General features: G+C 41.7%; 4 protein-coding genes across 8 annotated transcripts; 2 read left to right on the top strand and 2 right to left on the bottom strand.

The window, feature by feature from the left end:
• Positions 1–666: 666 nt before the first annotated feature.
• On the top strand, positions 667–16,708 carry LOC105274622 (NPC intracellular cholesterol transporter 1). Of its 4 annotated transcripts, none has more exons than XM_011330900.3 (20): positions 667–1,105; positions 3,174–3,525; positions 3,852–4,144; positions 4,345–4,537; positions 5,520–5,651; positions 6,821–6,940; positions 7,051–7,268; positions 7,389–7,690; positions 7,871–8,068; positions 8,186–8,387; positions 8,476–8,773; positions 8,867–8,994; positions 9,187–9,441; positions 9,521–9,684; positions 9,808–9,920; positions 10,095–10,681; positions 10,762–10,950; positions 11,232–11,319; positions 11,892–12,058; positions 13,665–13,802. In XM_011330900.3, exons 1-19 carry the CDS (start codon positions 971–973, stop codon positions 12,056–12,058), a joined length of 4,134 nt encoding a protein of 1,377 aa, XP_011329202.1. In that variant the 5' UTR covers positions 667–970; the 3' UTR covers positions 13,665–13,802. The 4 variants fall into 4 exon arrangements, with proteins under 4 accessions (XP_011329202.1, XP_011329203.1, XP_011329200.1 ...); XM_011330901.3 differs by having other exon boundaries at positions 11,892–11,983; positions 13,665–13,801; XM_011330898.3 differs by lacking the exon at positions 11,892–12,058 and having other exon boundaries at positions 13,665–16,708.
• LOC105274621 (sarcoplasmic calcium-binding protein 1) lies at positions 15,793–18,354 on the bottom strand. The gene is made up of 5 exons (XM_011330897.3): positions 18,186–18,354; positions 17,729–17,895; positions 17,474–17,603; positions 17,300–17,403; positions 15,793–17,014 (listed from the first exon to the last, which is right to left on the bottom strand). Exons 1-5 carry the CDS (start codon positions 18,235–18,237, stop codon positions 16,886–16,888), a joined length of 582 nt encoding a protein of 193 aa, XP_011329199.1. The 5' UTR covers positions 18,238–18,354; the 3' UTR covers positions 15,793–16,885.
• On the top strand, positions 18,274–22,652 carry LOC105274620. The gene is made up of 10 exons (XM_020034513.2): positions 18,274–18,291; positions 19,808–20,057; positions 20,155–20,259; positions 20,385–20,528; positions 20,619–20,801; positions 20,910–21,048; positions 21,310–21,431; positions 21,564–21,793; positions 21,888–22,067; positions 22,182–22,652. Exons 1-10 carry the CDS (start codon positions 18,274–18,276, stop codon positions 22,458–22,460), a joined length of 1,650 nt encoding a protein of 549 aa, XP_019890072.1. The 3' UTR covers positions 22,461–22,652.
• Positions 22,535–23,506, bottom strand: LOC105274619 (U6 snRNA-associated Sm-like protein LSm7). Of its 2 annotated transcripts, none has more exons than XM_011330895.3 (4): positions 23,369–23,506; positions 23,262–23,273; positions 23,011–23,185; positions 22,535–22,886 (listed from the first exon to the last, which is right to left on the bottom strand). In XM_011330895.3, exons 1-4 carry the CDS (start codon positions 23,372–23,374, stop codon positions 22,747–22,749), a joined length of 333 nt encoding a protein of 110 aa, XP_011329197.1. In that variant the 5' UTR covers positions 23,375–23,506; the 3' UTR covers positions 22,535–22,746. The 2 variants fall into 2 exon arrangements, with proteins under 2 accessions (XP_011329197.1, XP_011329196.1); XM_011330894.3 differs by having other exon boundaries at positions 23,011–23,188; positions 23,369–23,505.
• Positions 23,507–23,535: the final 29 nt, after the last annotated feature.

Raw genomic sequence — 23,535 nt, 5'->3', positions numbered from 1 at the left:
ATTGCGCGCGCGTGCGCATGTTGAATATATATCTTATACATCGGATACAAATTAATTATGCTAACAAAAAACGGTGGCGCCGTCGCGTCGATTTTGTCCCTGACTGAATTTGTGTCTGTATCTTCCGAGAAAGAGATAACATTCATGAGCGCACTATTCCTTCGCTTATCTGATACATTAAATCGTGATTACGCAAACTGATGGATGAAGGCATTTTTAAATTATACTTTGTAATCGACGTGCCCTTGTAGATCCATTCAGATTATTCCATGTAAACAGTCAATCTTGCCAAAAATCGTGGCAAACATTTCAAATTTATCCTAAGAGTCTCGCAGATTTGAAATTCCTGAGACATATTTCGTCTTTATTCGTAGATAAATACCTCCTACATGCCGATTCTATTAATACATTTTCTTATTATGCGCGAAACTTAAACGTCATCCGTTAAAATCGTCTATTAAAAAAAGGATCGTAGTTGCCCGCATAATTTGTAATTTAGATCATCAGCGATCAGCGTCGCGCGCTGCGCCGATCAGTGCCAGCACAACAACAACACAACAGCGCCGCCGACTGCCGAGTGGCGCTCGCGAATCGCAAAAGCGGGTGAGCCAGCAGCCGCCAATAGCCGCGAAACGGGATCGACATCGACGTAGGCCTGACGGATGGGTGGCAGTGGAGTGGGTGGTGGTAGTCGGTGGTGGTGAGACGGTGGTTCGAGTTCTTCGACTGGCCCAGTCTAGCTAGGCCAGTCCGGGCGAGTCGCTGAAACTCGGGACGCTCACGCGCGAGTCTACTGGCCCGCATCGTCGATGAGTATCGTCGAGACGTTCCTCGCGCGTAATGGTCACTCGGTCGTGACACGTTACGTATCGACCGTGTAAATAGCGAGGTTAAGTGCGCGCTGCGTAGTAGCAAAAAGCGAAAGGGTGAATTCCGGGCGTGACGCATCGTGATCGTATAACGCCGCGCGATGCACAGGACTAGCGTAACGGCCACGAGCGTTCACCGTGATACTTGTACAAGCGCGATCATGATCAGGCACGGCAGTGTTTTCTGGTCTCTGTTGCCGTTGCTGTTGCTGACCTTGTCCAGTCTCACGAGTCCGGTGAGTGACGCATCCCGCGTACAACGCGACAATGGTCGAGTATAGACCGTACTCGGTTTTTTTTTTGCGACTTTGTTGGGTGTGTACGTGTGTTTGTGCGTACACGCGTCATGTATCATCCCCCTTTCTTTACCTTTACCCTTTCCTCGTTTGGTTGAATTTTATGCATGCTTGTGTATTTTTTATCCTCTCGTCCGTGTTATGTGCGCACGTACCGCGACGCACACACGCACGCGAATATGTACATGTATCTCTTTACGTGCATAGCCCACACCCCACGACGAAATGCTAGGACGGCGCTCGCGCGTCGTGTCTCACGACTCGTGACGTCATCTCGGCCGATCCGCCGAGAAAGCCTATCATCGTTGCCGCGCGCGCGCACGTCGCGCAGGATTTATTAAATTTAATTATTTAGTAAATTTAATAAATGCCAGTTTGCCCAGCCCTCGTCCCAGACAAGTCTCTCGTCTCGGATGAGTTTAATGCACTCGTTCGAGGCACGGCGTGTTTCCCTCTTCTTTACTCGGATTAAAAAAAATCACTTTTTCACTCGGGCTTGCCATAGTGAGTGGTTGGAACGAGGACGCGATGATTCGACTCTGAGGTATCAGAGTCCAAGATCACATGCTGCGTCCTTGCATCCAAATTCCGAATGATTTGTTTCAGTCGTATTATTAAACTCTCGTTTAATTATTAAAATGAGTTAAAAAAATAAAACAAAAGTTTCTTTCCCTCTTGCCTGCTTTCGGGTACGTACGCTCGTTATCGAACAAAGAGTATTCTTGCCTCACGTGTTACGTGTGTAAACCAATCAGATTATAAACTAGGCGTTTTCTTTTCCTAGTACTTTTTATCACCAATGATGCACGATCGTAATCCAAAGTATAATATCCGTTGCGTGACACTGATGATTCCTAAACGAGTGACTCATTATTGGTAGAGCTGATAACGAGCATCGCTGTCACGTAAAATAAACAAGTGCACATTCTTTTTACATTTTCTAAATGTGTTATCCTTTTGCTGCTTTCTCTCTCTCTCTCTCTCTCTCTCTCTCTCTCTCTCTCTCTTTGTCCCCTTCTTTCTTTTAGCTTTTTCCTTAAATGATTCTTTCGAAAACGGACCATCGCGAAAAACGTGACAACAAGCATGACTATGATACGTGACGAGTTGGAGAATATGAATGTCATCGAGTATTTAAATGATGACAAGATGAATTTAGAAAATGTATTATTATATACATTGTATTGTGGATGACGAGAGAGGAGGGGGACAAGTATCCACCCGCGTACGTGCGTGTCCATTATCGTGTAAACTTCAGTAGATAAATTTTACACTGAAATTACATTCGACCTTTCGACAAATGTGGGATCATTTATTTATGCATGTACATATTTGTTTGTGGTACACATGCGAGATAGAAAAAAAATTTTAAAGTTAAATTCTCGTCTTTTGTGTGATCGTCTAACAAAGAGTATTCTACATTTGAAATCGACTTAATAATCTGCGTGAAAGGAGTCGACATTTCGTTTGTGGGAATTTTTCATTGAGCACCGTACTTTAGGCGAATTAAATGATTGATTCACCTCATTGGCTCAAATAAATGTCCCGTGTTTAAGCGTGCAAATCATGCATAACTCAATTAGGAGACGCCTTAAGCAATAGTTTTTTGTTCGATCGGATGACTACTTAATTAGCTTGAAATACGACGATTACTTAATCGAAAACTATACAACACGCGATATTTAACGATGCCAGATGTGGGGGAAATCTCTCGTAATGCGGGGAAAAATGAACAAAGCAAAAGTCGCGCGTGCTGCGTGTATGTACGTATATATATGTATTTCCCTTTTTTCTTTAGGCGTGTTTCTTACAGATTGCACGTCTGTCGCGTACATCTTTTCAGTGAGTCATGTAACGTGCAAGAATATAATCAAATGTAACGAGAAGAAGGAAAATACTCAATACTCGCGTGCTCCAAAAGAACCACGCCGTGCCCCCCCCCCCCTGCAAGTGCTTTATTTCCAAATTGTAAATGTAAATTGCAAATGTTTTTGTTATTTGTACACAGGTCGCTGGTGAAGAGAATGGCCATTGCGTCTGGTACGGAGAATGTTATATGGACGGAGCAATGCACAAGAAGTACTGTCCTTACACCGGCTCGGCAAAGCCATTGGATTCCGAAGGTCAAAAGCTGTTGGCTAAGCACTGTCCGCATTTGTTGGTGGACGATGGCAAAGGAATTAATACCTGTTGCGACTCTAAACAACTTGTTACGTTAGACGCGAATGTCAAGCTCGCGTCGAATTTTTTAAAGAGATGTCCCAGTTGCTTGGATAATTTAGTGAAGCACTTTTGTGACTTCTCATGCGCTGCGAATCAAAGCAAATTTATTAATGTTACGGAGAAAGCTGAGGCAAACGGCAAGTATTCCTTTAATTACACGTAACAATTAGCAATCGATTTCACGACGGTGCGGAAATTGGACCGGATTAACCGTTACTTGGTGTATCACCGCTGCTTTCAGTTCGAGTCCACGGTTATTAAATATATCTTTAGCACTTTTTACATTTTCATTTCGCGAATAAATGTCCTTTTTGAATGAATGAACGATCTTTTTTCGAAATGCAATTTTCCCTGGCAAATCTTGCAATACGGCCAAATTATAATCGGATCATCTTCCAAATGAGCAAACCTCGATGTTTTTTTAATCGTTTTTAATCGTATTATGATCCGTCTCCTTTTTCAGGGGTGGAATATGTCAATGCGATAGATATATACATAACAAACAGATATCTCGAGGGAACGTTTAACTCGTGCAGTAAGGTATCGGTGCCGAGCACGGGACAATTGGCACTGGACTTGATGTGTGGAGAATGGGGAGCGAGCAGATGCACTCCCTTGAAATGGTTTTACTTTATGGGTGACGCGGAAAACAATATTTACGTACCTTTCCAAATTACATATGTGAATACGGATGGGCCTGTTGGATCGTTTGTGCCTTTGGATCCTCCAATCACACCGTGCAGCAAGGCGCTAAACGTTAGTGTTACATTCATAATGACACGTTCTAAACTGTCCTAAATGATGGTACCCTGAGCACTCTCTCTTTCTCTCTTAAAGCAATTAGATTTCTTAATTATCTAAGATAAGTTTTAACGAGTTGATGAAACAAAAGTCCCTCAATTGTGACCAACCTACTCGCGATGATGGAATTGAACGTTACCTTTTCCTTCCTGTAGAAAAATACTCCGGCTTGTAGCTGCGTGGATTGCGAGCAGAGTTGTCCAGTACCACCACCGGCGCCTCCACTGCCAAAACCGTTCTCGATACTCGGTTACGACGGTTACGAAGTTACGATGACAATTATTTTTATATGCGGCTCCTGCATATTCCTCCTGCTGATGATGTGCTTCAGTCAGAGGAAACGTATAGGTAAGAGACTCGTGCTTGCTCTTGTGTAGATCTCGTAGAGCTGTACTCTTACTTGAAATGAGAAGGATAACAACTCGGGCTAAATTTTAACACGAATTATATGGAAGTGGAAACTGGAAGTGTGTTCTTTTCAATTTTCTGAGGCTTTCCTCCTTCTTTTTTTTTTTAACTATTTTTTGCAACTTGTCTCTTATAATTTGTTGAACGTAACAGTGACTAATTGTAGTTGATTTGTTCAATTATTATTATTATTATTCTTATTGTTAATGATCTTTCAACAAGTACGTATAATAAGTGGAGAGAGAAAAAGTAACCTTTCTCAGTTCTTCCCCTATAATTATAATTATAATTTCTGCCAAAAATTACCGTTGATCTCGTTTCCGTCGTATTGCTAGTATTTTTTTAACTATGGCAGCATCTTTTCTCTGCACTTACCCTTACCTTATCCCGAGCTCCAAGAGGCATGCTTGCGCACTTTGGAATAATAATTTATCGTATTCTTGCGTAAGAAAATTGTGTAAAGTTATAATTATCATAATTTTTTTTTTTCTTTTTCTTTTTCGTGTCACGTAAATGCGATTACAATTATGCATCAACGTAAAGTAGCAGGAAAAAAGGGGAGTAATTTTAATGTCTCGAACTAACTGGAATATAAACGTCATCTCTCATTTCACGAATTAATACACACGTAACCACAGTGTCGCTCCGAGTCTAATAAATACGAGTTACTTGGCAAATAACTTATTCCGTGGAATATGGAATATATGTAAATTATAATTATGTAATACTACTAACGCGTATGTTTCTTGGATTTAATGAAGGCATAAAGAACCCGAGTTTCTCAATGTGTAATAAACATATGTGTAATACGTATATTGAACGTGTGTTACATATATATTATATACGTATATATCGAACGAAATCAGACTATAGATTATAAATAAGAATACTCTGTATATGTACGGTGTGCGCATATGTATAGTTGCACGAGGGGAGGAAGTAGGAAGGCAGGTGGGTAGACGGCTAGCTGCCGGGTTACACCACCCAGGAGATGGTGCTCGTATTGCCCTCGCCGCTGACCAAGAAGACAGTCCACTTCAGTCTAAGCGCTCTAGTAGGTTTTGACTCCAAAAATATCTTCGATGTCTGTCATAGTGATGTCTCACTTTTCTCTCACTGTTACTGTCGTAATCTCTTTGTTGCTTTTCTTCTTGCCGCTTTGTTTTTGCATCTTCTTGCAGATTATTTCTGATGGAAAATATCTCTTTATTTTGCATTTAGACGAGTCTTTGCCTGTTTGCATTCGCAGCTGTATTATTCGTTAAAGATTTTATTTCTCGCGTTAAATTTCTTGTACTCGATGGCTTTTCTCTTTAGTCTCTGACAACGCAATACAATGCTCTGTGTGCGCCCGCATGTCATGACGATGAGTTGTGACAATTTACTGCATGACAATTTACACGTTCAACATTTTCAAACGACTGTTACAAAATAATGCTTCATCATAGACGTTTGACGTACCTTATAGGCAGCAAAAGACCGATTGAAGAAAAGCATGAGCTTGACGAGATCGTCTTTTAAATGGCATATCATATTCTAATGACACAGTGTAATAATATTGCATTAGAGCTTGCATAAGATATTGATATCTAGTTTCATGCAAACAAACGTCTCGTCTAGAACGAACAGTTCCGGATAAGGAACGAACATACACGCAATCAGCATTTAATATTACAGAAATATTTGTATTCATTGGTCTGTGTACACCCTTTTTCGCGTTCTTCAATTTCTCGTGTTGCACGCGTGTTTAGTATTGTTCACGTTATGTAGTGTATGTATGTGTGTGTGTGTATGTGTATATGTATATATGTACATATGTATATATGCATGTAGGGAGAGAGAGTTTGCCATGTCTTGCTTTATTACGATAAAGTTTTGTGAATAATAAATTGGAAGGTAAGTGTGCATAAATATTTAAGATATATCGTCCATGAACGGATATGTAAACAGAATTTTTCTGTCAAGTTCAACAACATTGGAAAATGCTTTTAACGAAATTTGATGATAATAGATGGAGTAAGAATGATGCTTTACCCACGTTCAATCTTACGTTTCGCATTTATGTGGAGGAGGGAAATCTTTCTCCACGTTTTCACGAAACTAATAATTTTTCTAATACTTTATTCCCAATGTTGATGTTGACTGTGTCAACTTCAGATATATATACAATAGAATGTTACTCGCAGTTACGTGAAAATTACACTCGATGAAAAATGTTTGTAGGTGTTATATCCAGTGACGATTTACCAACTGAATTTGACCGAGAACAATCAACCTTCATCGAGAAGCTTGGCGCAGGCACGGATAAATTTTTGCAAGAATTTTTCTGCAAATGGGGAACAGGTAAATAAAATATTGTCCCATTTTGATTTTGATCCTCCGTGTAATAGGATTTAGAACAAAAAAATGTCAATTCGCGTCTCTGCTAACGATAATCGATAATTCTATTGCAGTTTGCGCTTCCCGGCCTTGGTTAATACTCTTCCTTGGCTTTCTATTGATTGTCGGCCTGGGACATGGCATAAAGTACATGAACGTTACTACAGATCCTGTAGAATTATGGGCGTCTCCGCATTCCCGGGCACGTGTCGAACGGGAATACTTTGATAAACATTTTGAACCCTTTTATCGAAATGAACAAATTATCATCACTTCGGTTGGCTTGCCGAGCGTAAGTGTTATTAAAATCCATCACATTGCCATTTTTTTGCATGCAACCAATCATATCTGTTGTCGCGCTTGTTATCCTCATCATCATCAAACATACGATACATTGTTCTTAATATTACAGATCGTGCACAACACCACCAACGGACCGATTGTATTTGGTCCTGTGTTTAACGACACGTTTTTGAAAACTGTCTTTGAATTGCAAGAAGGAATTAAACGTATACTTACTCCGAACAATTATACGTTAGCAGACATATGTTTTGCACCTTTAACTGGACCTTTCACTGGCCCGACGACAGTCTCGCAGTGTGCTATTCAAAGTATTTGGGGCTATTGGCAGGATAGTTTAGAGAAATTTGAGGATTCGGAAGACGAAGGCAATTACACAGTAAATTATCTGGATCACTTTAGAGTCTGTTCCCAGTAAGTAACAGTTCAAGCAATATAGAGAAAGCTCGTAACATTGATTTATTGAAGTAGATAGAGTAGATAGCAGTGACAGCTAGCAATAATAATGAGAACAGGCATTGTTTTATTGCTATCTTTATCAGATTATTTGTTCTATACACATGTATGTGTTTACATATACATCTTTCTTTTCAGAAATGCATACAATCCTGAATGTCTCGCACTTTACGGTGGTCCAGTAGATCCGGCGATCGCGGTAGGCGGCTTCTTGTCCCCGGGACAAGACCTTCACAATTCGCCGTACGAAAAGGCGACTGCTATAATTCTTACGATTCTTGTAAATAATTATCACAACAAAGCCAAGTTACTTCCCGCCATGGAATGGGAAGAAAGGTAAATCGCTTTTATTCAAGTTGACAACAATGAGATTCGACTCGACAGCGCGCTGCAGCGGTTTGATCAAACGAGATTACGTAATGTGCGTATTATATATGCTTGGTCTAATTTCAGTTTTATAAACTTTATGAAAAATTGGACGGCGACAAGGAAGCCCGCATTTATGGATATAGCGTTCACGTCCGAGCGATCTATCGAAGATGAACTGAATCGCGAATCTCAGTCGGATATTGTGACCATTTTGGTATCGTACGTCATTATGTTTGGATATATCGCGGTGTCTCTCGGCCAAATTAGATCGTGTAGTCGGCTCTTGGTAATTATCTCTTGCTTTATTGATATTTAGCATTTAAATAGAATTCTCCATTAAATCAAATTTAACTTAAAAATAAAACTTATTTCAGCACGATTCTAAAATCACCCTCGGACTCGGAGGCGTGCTCATAGTATTGGCGTCTGTGATTTGCTCGGTCGGATTATTCGGCTTTATCGGCATACCGGCTACATTGATTATCATCGAAGTCATCCCGTTTTTGGTGCTGGCCGTCGGAGTGGATAACATTTTTATTCTCGTGCAAACGCATCAGCGGGAGGGCAGGCGCCCGAACGAATCGATCCCGGAACACATTGGTCGTACGCTGGGTCAAGTCGGTCCAAGCATGTTACTCACCAGTGTGTCGGAAAGCTGTTGCTTCTTCCTCGGTACGTGGTTTAACATTGTATACCATAGTGCTGTAATGTATATAAATCTCTACGCGAATTGTCTAGATTTTGTATTTATTTGTCGATTTATAGGTGGCCTCTCCGACATGCCTGCCGTGAAGGCGTTCGCTCTCTATGCTGGAATGGCATTACTAGTAGATTTCATATTGCAAATTACCTGCTTCGTCAGTCTCTTGGCTCTGGACACTATTCGGCACGCGGTACGTAAGAAAATGCGGTACGAGGCTTGTCTCGTCTAAAATTCGAAACGGGAAGAAGAGAAAAAATTCAGTCAATTTATAATTTATAATTGCGCTCGATCCGAATTCGGAAGGGACGAGGATAGATAATTTTATCGTCTCTCATCTTGCTCGCACTTTGTTATAACGATCGTTGGATTTTCGTAATTTCAGAACAACAGGCTGGACGTATGCTGCTTCATTCGTTCCAAGAGGGACGACGGGGAAGAAGTGGTGGACGGAATATTGTACAAAATTTTCAAAGTCGTGTACGTCCCATTCCTGTTGCACAAGTGGGTCCGCGCGATCGTCATGATCGGATTCTTCGGATGGCTCTGTAGCAGTATCGCTATAATACCGCACATCGAGATTGGTCTTGATCAAGAACTCTCTATGCCTGAGGACAGTTTTGTGCTCAAGTATTTCCAAGTACGTCACGTTCATGTAAACACAAAGAACCGAGTAACGAAATGTTAATAATATCGATCGTCTCTGCGCTTCTTTTCAGTTTTTGAACAATTACTTGTCGATCGGGCCACCGATGTACTTCGTCGTTAAAAACGGCCTAAACTATTCGGATACGAGGGCGCAAAATTTAGTGTGTGGCGGACAGTATTGTAACAGCGATTCAGTGTCCACACAGATCTTTACAGCGTCCAAGCAGTCAAACAGGTACAGATTAATGATGGAATTACAATAGCAAGAGAACAGTAGAGAAACTTCCACTTGGTCTAGCTCCAATTCATTTGACGTTTCTGTGTTTCTCTCCTTTATATTCGTCTCTTTTTTTTCTAGCTCTTACATAGCTAAGCCTGCTTCGTCTTGGATGGACGATTACATCGATTGGTCGGGGTTACCCGGTTGTTGCCGGTACTTCCCTACAAACAGCTCATTCTGTCCACATACCGGTACGTATCGTTTCAAACAAAAAACAATTACTACAAAATACTAAAAAAAATTTTTTAAAAAGAAAAAGAACGATAATCTGACATCCCGCGATCGCGATCGCTCCGTGTTCAATTATTCAAATTAATCTCAAAATTGTTTCTCGCCTCTCACTATTCGCTTTGTTTGTCGCGCAGATCGCGCGCACTGCACCGTTTGCAACATCACTTTGAATGAGTACAACAGGCCGGTGGCCGTCGACTTCGACAGATACGTGTCGTTTTTCCTGCAAGACAATCCCGACGAAACGTGCGCCAAAGGGGGCCACGCGGCGTACGGACACGCCGTGAATTACATTGCAGATCCCAAGACAGGCATGTCGACGGTCGGCGCATCGTACTTCATGGCTTATCACACGATTTTGAAGACCTCGGCCGACTATTACGAATCGATGAGAGCGGCCAGAGTGGTAGCGGCAAATATTACGGACATGCTCAACAGCAACCTGAAAAGTCTCAACGAGAACACTACGGTCGAGGTTTTCCCGTACAGTGTATTCTACGTGTTTTACGAGCAGTATCTCACCATGTGGCCCGACACGTTGCAAAGTATAGGAATTTCGTTGCTCGCCATATTCGTCGTTACCTTCTTGCTAATGGGTCTGGACATCTTCTCATCTCTGGTCGTCCTGATTACAATCACGATGATCGTCGTCAACATCGGTGGCTTGATGTATTGGTGGCACATTACCTTGAATGCAGTGTCGCTGGTAAATCTCGTTATGGTAAGTCGCGCGATACCTTTTGCCACGTTGTCGTGTGTATTTACCTGTATCAATGAACGCAATAAATGTTTCTCTTGCAGGCGGTCGGTATAGCCGTCGAGTTTTGCAGCCACTTGGTGCATTCGTTCTCGGTGTCGGTCCAAGCCACCAGAGTGGAGAGAGTCGCGGACGCCTTGACGAACATGGGGAGCTCGGTATTCAGCGGTATCACTCTCACTAAGTTTGGTGGTATCATAGTCCTCGGCTTTGCAAAAAGTCAGATTTTCCAGGTTGGCTTCCGTTCCATCGCAATACTTTTTTAGTACCGAGTAGAACGTTACTTGTCCCGATACAAGGTGTTCTCGCAGACCGATTATTCAAGAATATATCCTCGACCTGGGTATAATCTGTATGATCGATCTGTTAACCGAATTTGTCAACCGGTTTCATTACAAACACGTTGTAACTTGCTTATTTTTCATGTCCAAGATTGCCTGTTGTGGTTTTAGTATTTATTACGTTGGCATTTCTCCAACCATTGTTCAGGAAAGATCGTTTGTCTTTTTTACAGGTGTTTTACTTTAGGATGTACCTGGGTATCGTGTTATTTGGAGCAGCGCATGGTCTCATCTTTTTGCCAGTATTGCTAAGTTACATAGGTAAGAGAAAAGAAGAATAATCATTAAAGTAGATTGAATCTCTTGGCTATTTCACGCGCATAGACATATTAGCGTTGACGCTTTTTATTATTCTTGCGTTACACAGATTTCAAATCGTCTTATCAAATCACTTAGTAATAGGCACGCTTGATGATAAATGATTATTATTTACTACACTTTTGAGAAGCATTGCTTCTTGCTTCTTCATTCAATTGGTTGGGATGGTTAATCCTTATCGACAGAGACACACCAGTGTGTTATGCCAATTTAAATCTCATTTTCATATCCCTATATTCATCGTGCGAATGTGCGGAAAGGACTTTACTCGAAAGTCTCTCTTCTCACGTTCAATAGCAGCTTCGATTCGAGCTTGAGTTTGACAGAGTTGCGTGTGCGTTTGTATATACATACATATATATTTATAACGTCCCGCAAAAACATTGCACTGTGATATTTTTACACCAAATCTCTGCCAACACGCCTGCGCTTGTACGTCGAAACAAATGAGATATTTAAACACACGATTCTGAGTAATTCTGTGGATCTGGCGTCATGGCTCCTGGTGGTTCTAGGCTCACCCATGAACAGAGAGAAGTTGGCCAATCACAAGAGAGCGATGCGTGGAAATCTGGACAACGTGCAAGAGACGTCTTTGAATCATCGTGTAAGCAAACACAATTCTTCTCCTACACCCACTACAACCACACCTACGTTCAAAGTGCTCGAATGTGAAAGATAGGTATGCAGAGAATTTCAGTTGAGAAGAAACATCAGCATTGTGTGAAACATCCACGTGTGGTAAAACCCCCGCAGTGTCTGTTTTCTGCCTAAAGAGTGTGTTACACCTTTTATGTTTGATGTTCCATGCAGTGTTCTCTATAAAGCAAACCTTTCTTCCAACGTATCACTTTGTGTCAGCAAATTTGCAAATCAGCGTGATACCATTATGTGTTTCCAACACGCACACGAACGCACTTGGAACGTACGATTTTTTCTAACACACAGAGAGAATCTTTGGATAAAGTGGCCAAGTGTGTTAGTGGCCACTGTTCTGAAGTTTTTCAGTCAAAATGTCCATTAGATTCTTTAGCTTGGAAACAAAATCTTATTAGAGATTATTATTGCTTTATAGCAAGTATTATTCCTATTAAATAGCAAGGAAATGTAATGCTACACTATAACAACTACCGCTTCTCCGTTACATTGCACGCCTTACGCCTTTGCAATATATTCGCACGTTTCAATTTGCTTTTTCTTTCTACACGCTAAAATTATTTTCGGATCGTACAAGAGCAAGTAACAAGAGCATTTCTCACAGAAAAGGTCGAAACGCAGTTGTAAAAGTAACCAATTGATCGTTAAGATGACACTGATGCACGGAGAATTCGTACTTTGCACCTGTGTTTATTTGATGAATAATGTAAAAAAACTTTCTAGGGATTTGTCTCTACAATATTACTTTACATGCGGTTTATGTGTGTTGGTGTGTTGTGTATACGTATATATATGTGTGTTATTATTTGGCTAGTGTACTGTTGCGCGTCCTATTTTTATAAGCTCTTGTCACTACTACTTGCTGGGTAAGGCATCCTTTATCACTTGACACGTCTCTCAAACGGCTATACGTACCATGTAATCGTATACGAATGGAAACAGTTTGAAAATTATTATAGCATCCAATAAAGAAAGAAATTCTTTGTCGAATTTCTTGATGAAATTTCGACGAAACATGGATATTGATTTTTGACGCTGCTAGACTGTTGATCGAAACAGGGATATGGAAACGCAATAATCACTGGTGGAGAGAATCATGTAGAATAAGTAGCATCGTTTCATATACAACAATATCGCAATACACTGCATTGCAATTTTTCGTTTGTTTCCCAATGGAATTCACGTGTAGAATGTTTCTAAATTTCCATCCAGTTTTTGGTATATCTGTTCTATCATTCTATGTTTAATAAAAAAAAGAAGTGCCTTCTAATGTGTGTCGTAAGCTCTTCTGTTTGAAGAAATTGTTAGTACATAAAATGAGAATGTCTCTTCCACACACGGATACAGATACGGATTTGGTACACATTACTTGGCATTGCACAAAAGTAATGTTGAAAGTTTTTCATTTGCAAGTTGCTTTTTGTACGAAGCATAACGTTCTTTATATTATTACATTATTTATATTATTTATTATACGGACAGAAATGTAATGGTGAAAATTACTAAGTAGTAACTCGCTGATATGAGCAAGCATGCACTGAAAAATGCGCATACTCTACTCTATTATATTTATCTGATCAGATTGGATATTTTAGAGTGTTTAATGTGCTCTTCCTGATTTGTGCTTTCAGGCGTGATGTCGCGCCGAGGTCGTAGAAGAGCCGGAAGTTGCGAACTCGCAAGCGAGTTCGGAAACCAAGTTGAGCGTCGCAAACGTGACGAACCGGATTCTCCTCTACTCCAAAACGACAACCATCAACAACCAACCACTTCCTACGCCAGTATGAATTCGACTGATGTGACTGATCATCACGTAACATTCTACTAACGATAAATCAACAACCGCCGCCGTCGTCGGTCTAATCGGGGTACAATTTTGTACTTTGAGAGACAGAGGGAGAGAGAGACTCGGGCAGAGATGTATTAAATGAGCTACGTCTCAATAGTGTCTTTTTAACCGTTGAGCCGTTGCGAGCCAAAGAGTCGCACGAGTTCTTTCCTCCGCAATCTGAACATGTCCATCCACATTCATATCTGGCATTCGATTTTAGCGATAAGAAAATTTTCTAGAGCTGTAGATCTTTGCGCCACTTTTAGCGTATTTATTCTGGGCAAGGCTTTCACACATTTTTAATTTAATATTATTAAATTGTGTTTATATGTATATATGTGTGTGTATATATATATATATGCACATATACACATCATACATAAACTCTATATCCTCTCTAAATTGAAATGTCTCGTGGTTACGCGAGAGCGACCGATCGATTCGTACCGATCGATTTTAGATAGTATAATTTATCTCGAGAAGAGAATATATATTTCCTTACGTTACTCGCGTCAAGTCTATCTAAGTTTAAATAACGTTAACAAGAATGTAACAAATGTGACTGTACATACATGACACACATGCACATACACGCGCGCGCGCGTACACACGTACGCATGCACGCGACCCACATACACATACACATCCACGTATATGTCGATACGATACAAGAAATGCATTTTCTAACTATTTAAACGCGTATACTCGTCTATTGTGAGATAAAAAAGAATTTCGCCTTACAATAGTAACGCGCGATACAAGTGCGCGTTTGCACTAAACAGCATGGAAAATACGTTCCTTGTATCGTGTCGACACACATCGTATCGTATCACAATACTCAATTGTCATTTATCCCGGATGCATTGCATGAAATATCGATAATCAATGCGACAACAGCGTCACAATTAAAGGAATATTTATTACAACTTATTTCCAATACGCAAATTATTTTTAAAAAAATTTTCGCTGGTCTGTAAGGTATTTTTTTTGCGATATAATCAATTTCAGCAGTAATGTCGCAAACTGTTGAAAAACACTGTAAACGTTTTTGTAATACATGATACTTTGAGAGATCTCGTGCATTTGAAACTCGTGCAGCACAACATGTAACTGTTCTTATGCCGTCCACAATCGAGACAACTGTCGATGATATAGCTATTGAGAAATTAGTACGACGTTCGCTAGAGACTAGAAACGAAAACCTGTAAGCCGGGATTAAGGTTTTTCAATGTTACGTTGATTCGCAAGTACCATGGCAGGCTCGTACGTGTCATCGACTTGAAGCCTAATTTCAGGTCCGTTAGATTTCAATCGGACCGTTCACCGACTTTGCATCGATGCATCTGAAGTTGTTTTCGACTTTACGCGTGCGAAACCAATGTTCTGCACTGGAAAAGTGACGAGGAATGCCGCCGCCGCGTTAACGAAACTTGTTCCTCCAGAAAGTTTTATCGCGTATACGTGTCATTGTGTATCAAAAGTTTCGAATGCATCAATATTATATTGTGATGGAGTACTGTCGCGTGTGGGTACTCTCTCTCTCTCTCTCTAGTATTATGATTAGAATTAGAGATTAGAGTGTCGGGAATTTTGCCGTGGTACTTGAAAGTTCGGTAGAACGGAATATTGAGAATCGTCAACGATAGATTCGTTAAAGAAACTGAACTCGTGCACGCGGTACACTCAAATAGCTGAAATGAATCGAGTGGCGAGATGAGAGAATTCAAGTACACTAACGTCTTGAAGTGAAAATATATTTGTAATCTCATGAAGGCTGAAACGAATATATATCCTGTACGACAGAGGAACGAAACACCGATTTTGTCACCGATCGATTCTCTCACGCGTGAGTATTTCTCGTGGTTTAATCAGACGTAAGACTAATTAGAAGTAGGATCGTCAAATGGAAGAACGGGCAGTTTTTTTTCTCTCTATTATATTTTATCGCTTAGATTTTCAACGTGGTAGAATCGTCAATTCTATTTGCTAGAGTATACTGTGTATAGTGCGAGTTGTAAAATGTGCGACACTCTTGCGCTCAATACGTACCACGAATTTGTCTCACGGTCACCCTTGTTCACGTACGACACAAGCACCGGTATTTGGATTTAATCATCAACATCTCTCTGTGCAATGTCAACGTGCTTGATGCTTGCTTCCACATTGAGGAAATTGCTTTTCGTCGTGGACTTGAATAGCATGATGAAATATTGTGTGGTTTTATATGGAGCATAACTAACTTTTGTACAATCGCCAAAAATGGCGTTAAAAAGAAAAATAAATCTTGCTAGATGAGATTGTTAATACTCTTGGAATTGTTATTACAATGTATTTGTGTGCAGATGAGAGAGTGTGTGCGTGTGTGAGAGAGAGAGATGACTGCGTTTAAATGTTAATGATAAATCGTATATATATATCGTAAAATGTATAAGAGTTTGATATATGTCTGTTGACGCGCGTGGTTAAACGTGGTCGATTTAACCGTGAAGATATCTTCCGCAAGTTTAATGCACATTGTATTAGTCCGTTGGAGTCCGTACGCGTAAAGAGCATGCGTAAATAATGCATAACTGGGACTGGTTGTTCGATTTCGACTGCACTATGAAAATACGGCAGACTGCATATCAGTGTAGAAGCTTGAGTATCGACAAAATAATACAAAAAAATTATAAAGCAGGGTAGGGGGGAGAGAGAGCGTGTATGTGTGTAGAGATTAAATCGATTCGACATAAAAAAACGGGCAAACAAGAAAGGAAAGAGCTCACAGACCAGTATCTGAAATTACATGCAAAATCGTACTGCGTTATCACATAAATAGAAATAAATTTTTTCCTGTTTGTACCATACCACTACGCTGTGTATTATTTCCTTGACTCCTATTGACTTGATCTCTTTCTTGTTACAATGATTTAATTGCATTACGCAATGAATGAGCGATCGAGCGTGCGTTTACGCGTGTATGGCATGTCTTTTTCTCCACAAGAACAAGTAAAATTAGGTTGAATCTCGAACGGTAAACGCTTACGATTCTTGCCCGATCGGTCCGAAGAGATAGATCGCCGGGCAGTTGTCATCGGGGTTACCGAGAAATTGTGCGTATAATTCCTGGTAACGCGACAGAGTTAATCCACCCCGCCTCCTGTCATCATCCTGTCAACGTAAAGATCCCTTAAGGCAATCGTTCTTCGTCGGGTCGGGTCGTGAAAAAAATGTCGGAAAAGTCGCGCGCGACGAAGATGCGAAGATCGAGTCGCGGTACAAGTAATAAAACTCGTACACAAGTCAAAACACAAAACTCCAGAGCGGAAAAAGTCAAAATCACTGTTCTCACAGCAGTGCTCTCGCGGAGCGTTAGAGATGGGCCTACTCTTGTGGGCCCCACGTGAAATTACTTGATCTTGATATAAGATACTATCGATCAGTCATTTCACTTACGTTCAGAAGACTCTGGTAAGCTTTGTCAAGGACGTCTACGTTATCGACGGCAATCCTTGAAACGCAATCGTATCGAAATTCTTCGGCACCAATTACGCCATCCTCTGCAATTTTTACACGTTTATGGGGATGCGTGCGTGCGTATATGTGCGTGTGAATAAAACTGTACGATACCGTTCATGTCGAGTATCTTGAAGTGGCTATCGATGAACATCTTCATGGCTTGGGGAAAATCGTTGTAGGAGCGACCCACGCAACTATTTTGCACGGCTCTTTTGAACTCTTCTATCGTTACGACGCCATCCTAAAAAAGAGGTGAGACGAAAACGATTGAATATGTTTTCGCGGGAATTCGCGCGTTTGATGAAACGGATACAGGTGTGTGTATATATATATATATATACATAATGGGATAGACGACAGTCGTACCTTGTCGAAATCTGCCAGGTCGGTTATCTCCTCCCACAGCGAGAGCATGACGTGCAGGTTCTCTCGGTAGCGATTGTAATTGAATTCGCCCTTGCCTTCGATCAACGTCATTCTCAATGCCATGCATTCAAAATCGTGTTTATCCAACCACCCGTTGTTATCTATGTCTACAATCGTAAGCAACTGTGAGCGATACATGTTTGGGAATTCGGAGAAAAAATATGGAAAACTATTTAATCGCAACAATTAATATTAATATACTGTAATATTAATATTAATATAATCGTGTATTAAACATTTCCGCTATTCAGACAAAGAGTCATCTTAGTCATCTACTCTTTTTGATCGCGATCCTACGCGCCACTCCTTTGCCCCGAAATTGTCCCGCAAAGTCCCGCGAATACTCTTGCGATATATATTATTATCGCAATAATATTCGCGCGGTGTATGTACTAACCATACAGGAACTTTACTATGAAATTGACGCGATTATCCCAGCTGTAGGCCATTGCGTATGGCCCCCCCCCTCGGATAACTGATGTCCGATGTCTCTTTTGCCGAAAGTACAGCGAGTCTGACGCAGAGAAAGTGGCTCGGGAGGACGATGATTTCACACTGCAGTCGAGCAGAGTTTCGCCAGGTTTCTAAACTTAGGCCACCCCTCCCAAATGGAAGACGGGGAAGAAACTCACGTGGCAATGACAAGGACAATGGTGTGCTACCGTGTCTACCGACAATTTTTTCCTTCTTGTTTATATATATATATTTATGTATGTCAAATCTCAAGTATGTTGATCTGTGTTATTCGATTCCTATACCATCGAACCATGAACCATATCTCTCATGGTACGATTCGATATTCCGAATCTACCCTCTCCGACGTCTTCGTTACCTGCTCGCGCGGATTACGTGCCCAAGCGCGGAGCGAAATATTTAGAATCGCGCTCTATTTCCGCCTTTCCGACGATGGCGGTTTTCCGTTGGCGGTTGCAAACCTAAATTCTAATTGGGCAGTCGGCTCTGCCTTACGCTCAAGCAAATCCGAGCAGTCCGAATTTAACCGAGGTTCCGCTCGCGAGCAGACTCGACCGAGAACTTTCTTCATATCCCACCCTGTGACCCGCCTCCCACGTGACGCGTCTTCTCCACGTGCGCGTCGTTAACGTGGAATGTTACATGGTATACATCTTATTCGGAGACAAGAAACACAATACGTATATTTTATCTTTTGAGGAAACGAATAACGTTAAATCAAATCGAATCAAGTAACGTCAACGACTTACCTCGATTTATCCTTGCATGATTAATTTGCTTCTTCACGTAAATGTATTTTTGTACTTGTCTGTTCTCAAGATACGTATCGTTTTCGATATCGAAAATAGCGGTATACACGCGCGACCAACTTCCCGAGCAAAGATTCGCTGGGTATCAGTAGCGATCGCGAGCGAAAATAGTCGGTCCGAAGGAATTATCGGTCAGAAGCGTTGTATATCCGTCATATAAGGCACACTTTCGTAAGCGACCGTTAGTTTGAAAGTGCGAGTTGTCGCGCGTGGAACTCGACTCGTGCTGTGTGGCGCGCGAGAGAGCTCGACATGAAGTCCGCGTACGTGAAATTGCGATTCATTGCGTTGGTCTTTTCCGTTTCCGGTGAGTTTTTCGATTCTGTTTTCAGTTTAGAAAAGAGATCGAGTTCTCGGTTCAAGTGACCGTGCTACCACGAGAATACTGCAAGAAACGATTTCAACGATTCCGTTACTCGGAAATTCTATTATTCTATTATTATATTGATATCGACTCGAATATCGGAATATCGACCCGCGTCGCTGTTGCGAGCCCGAGCAGAACGAAGCGCGCAACTAATTGTTTGAAATTGCAAAATAACGCGTCGCGTTGGCGCGACAAAAGTTTCACTTCCATTTTTACATTCGGGTGAAAACGATGGCACTAATCGCGCGAGATTTCTCTTCGAACGAGTCGCACGCCACATTCCACACTGCATATCCGTTTCCGAGGCAAAATAACTGGATCTCACGGATACTTTCTCGTACTCGCTCCGGAATAATCATCTCCTCGTAGCCTCGTGCGATCGTTGTACGCGAGAGTTTGCGCAGCCTGACTCTTCGAGAGAAATTTTTCATTCGATTGCTCCGAGAAACAATTCCAAGCTACAAGATCGCATTTTCAGGAAACGTAGCGGTGGAGAAGGAAACGCTTCTGCGCGAGAAGGTTCCTTGCATAGACGACAACAAGTTTTATCGAGATCCCAATAGGCAACCGCACAGCGTTTGGTCCCCCGCCGAGTGTGCCAAATACTTTGTCTGTCTGGGTAAATCAACTTTGACTACTCTTCTTCCTACCTCGGACCTAAGACCCGGTAAGATATATACAGCGCGTACTGCATCGTTCTCCGAATGATCTTTCAGACAACGAAGTGTTCGAGTTCAAGTGCTCGCAAGGACTGCTCTTCGACGTGTCCAGGCAGATCTGCGACTTCAAAGCGAACGTCGACAATTGCGACGTAACGTCAGGTACATAGGAATTTTATAAATAATCGACAAGCACGTAAGTCGAAGCTAGGAAATTAATTCGCGAGTATTCGCGCTGTCGTCGATAACGAGTGACGGTGATTCGAAATTTTCAAAGCTTCTTATAGACGCTCAACCAGCGAAGCCGCTGCTCGGCAATGGCGAGTGCGACAAGGAGAAATTGGCCTGCGGGGATGGCACGTGCCTCCCGGCTACGTATTTCTGCGACGGGAGCGTCGACTGTCCCGATGCCTCCGACGAGGGATGGTGTGGTGAGAGAAATGGCCAATTATCTTGAGAGATCGACCTCTCTCGATCGAGTCTCCATCTCAATCTCTCCCGTTAATTCGTTCATATAACAGACACGCGATACGACGCGAACGGTGCGCCGGCTTGCGACGCACAGAAATGCCGTCTACCCGATTGCTGGTGCTCCGAGGGTGGTACTGGGATCCCGGGGAATCTCACCGCGCTCACCGTTCCGCAGATGATAACGATCAGCTTCGACGATGCCGTGAACGCCGAAAATTTCCAACTCTATTCAAGTGAGTTTCGCGATCCCGGAGATCCAAAACGCTCGTATCATTCTTCCTTCTCGTGCAATAATTAATTGTTGCTCGCGAAAACGAATTGACGAAAAGGTACGTTTGCAGAAATTTTCACTGACGACAGAAAGAATCCCAACGGGTGTCCCATAAGAGGTACCTTTTACATCAGTCATCAGTACACGAATTATAGGGACGTGCAATATTTGTGGAATATCGGACACGAAATAGCCGCACACTCTGTCACGTAAGCATTTTCTTTTTATCGCTCACGACACTGCAACGTCATTTTCTCGACGTTGCTTCCACCTTTCTGTTCTCTTCTTCGTGCGTAGGGTATCGAGATGATGTTACTTTATTCCTCAAAATTGTCACTTTCGGTTTTAATTTGCTACGTTAAGTTTTGTCGACGATCAGTTTCTTACACCACGTGACTCGACAATGGTAACAAAGAAAGGAAATGTATTGTAAAATGAAGAATTCGCTTTTATTATTATTTTCCTCGCAGTCATCATGGGCCGGAAGAGTGGTGGTCGAAAAATGCAACGATCGAGGACTGGTTCGACGAGATGGTCGGAATGGCAAACATTATCAAGAAATATGCAGCAGTTCGTATCGGTGATATCAAAGGTAGAAAAATGTCATTTTTAGCTGCAATAATATATCAATTTTCCATATCCTCGGACAATTCTTACCAATTCTTTTTAACGAAATAATATCTTCGAGAGAGTAAACGTAGAGCACACGTCGTGCCTGTTTCAGGGATAAGAGCTCCTTTCCTGCAAGTCGGATGGAACCGCCAATTTTTAATGATGTCCGAATTTGGCTTCGTTTACGATTCCTCAATCGTAGCGCCGTTCTCCGATCCGCCTCTGTGGCCTTACACGCTCGATCACAGATTGCCCCATCCATGCGTCCACACGCAGCAACTTTGTCCGACTCGTTCCTATCCGAACATCTGGGAGTTACCTCTGAATCAGCTTTTGGCAGATGTAAGCGTGATCATCGCGACAAAGCGCGCGGAATGTTTTCTCGTTTTTTTGTTTCTTTCGATAATTATATTTTATTTTATTTATATTTCTTTAGGAATTTACGAGCACCACTTGTACCACCGTGGACTCGTGCTCCTCCGATCTGTCTGGCGACGAGATTTACAAGATGCTCATGCTGAACTTTAAGAGGCACTATCTCACCAATCGTGCGCCTCTCAGCTTGCGCTTTCACGCATCGTGGTTCCAAGATCCAATGCATTTCTACGCATTTAACGTGAGTACGAGTTGCAAACGCATTGTTCAAACCATTCAGCCGTTATCAATAACCGAAGAAATGGTATTCTCCCTGCTCGAGCTCTCAGTTCACTATTTGTGTGTGTTCAATCAGAAATTTCTCGATGATCTGCTTCGGCTGGACGACGTATTCCTCGTCACGAGTCACCAGGTCGTGGAATGGACGCGCAGGCCAACGTCCCTGAACGAGATCAAAAAGTTCGCGCCCTGGCAATGCAAGACTCGGCATTTCGAGCCATTCGAGGTGGCCTGTGAGCAACCGAACAGCTGCAAACTATTTAGTAAAGCGCTCCAGTCGTATCGATACTTGCACACGTGCTTCGAATGCCCAAAGCAATATCCATGGCTAAGAAACGAATTTGGCATCGAGTGACGGAACGAACAGAGGTCTTATTACTTTGCTTGTTATTATTTATTGCTAAAGTAACTGCAAAACAGTTTTTGCACTTTGTGAAAAAATTGCATTTATTTTCTATAAATTTATACACACGTCTACGTACATGTACAAGTTTCTTAGATATATACAAAATGCAACGTTCATAAAATAAATTACATCTTTTTCATTAGAAACCAAGAAATAGAAAATGCGCTCACAGCTGAGAGTTTTCTTTCTCAGGAAAGATTGATTTGTTAATCACACAAAAGAAGAAAGCTCCTCTTTACCCTTCCTGCTGTATAAATGGATTTGGTATAGCTTCCATACCATCCACAGGACAGATGAGGACTACGGCTGTTCCTCGACACACTACTAAGCCCAACATACGAGTGTCCTGATTTAATTTATACGGATCGTCCGGATCTGCAAAATTGCAACAAAAAATTACTAGTGCGTATCAAACTTGTCGTTGAACCATAATAAACGTCATTATGTATCACATATCATATCTGATTCGTGACACACTCGTGAGAGGTATCTGCGATACCTCGAAGGTACTCCTTTGTATTGTCCAGCACCAGGTTGAGCAGTGGATCGTAACCTTTGAGTATACCTTCGGCTTCCCTACCTCCAGCGAACTTTACCCTGATATTCTTCTCGAGATACTTGGAGAGGTCGAGGATGCTCTCTTTCCTCTTTTTCTCCTTGTGTTCCACATTTTGCTGCTACAACAATGCAAAAGACGCGCTCAAGTTTACTCGTTAACTGTTACGTTACATCGCACGATGAGAGCGTTACCTGCTTTGTCGCCTGTAACAAGAGAAAATTAGAGGCGAGATTATATCGTCCGAATGAATCCCGTGTGAAATTGTAGAGAAGTAACTAGTTCGTAATGTGATACTCACGGACATGCTTAAGATTATACAGAAACAGGCTCAACGTCGAACTCGTTTACACACAAATCGATGGGAATCATACAAGACGTACGATGTTTCTCACGAAATTCAAATAAAGTCATTGGTCATAGTTCACAGAACAGTTCAAGAAGGACCACATGGTGTCCGTCTACGAA

The sequence above is a fragment of the Ooceraea biroi genome, chromosome 11 (assembly GCF_003672135.1).
Source record: "Ooceraea biroi isolate clonal line C1 chromosome 11, Obir_v5.4, whole genome shotgun sequence".
Classification (NCBI taxonomy): Eukaryota; Metazoa; Arthropoda; class Insecta; order Hymenoptera; family Formicidae; genus Ooceraea; species Ooceraea biroi.
The sequence above is the reverse complement of the archived record's forward strand: the minus strand, read 5'-3'. Positions and strand labels throughout refer to the sequence as shown.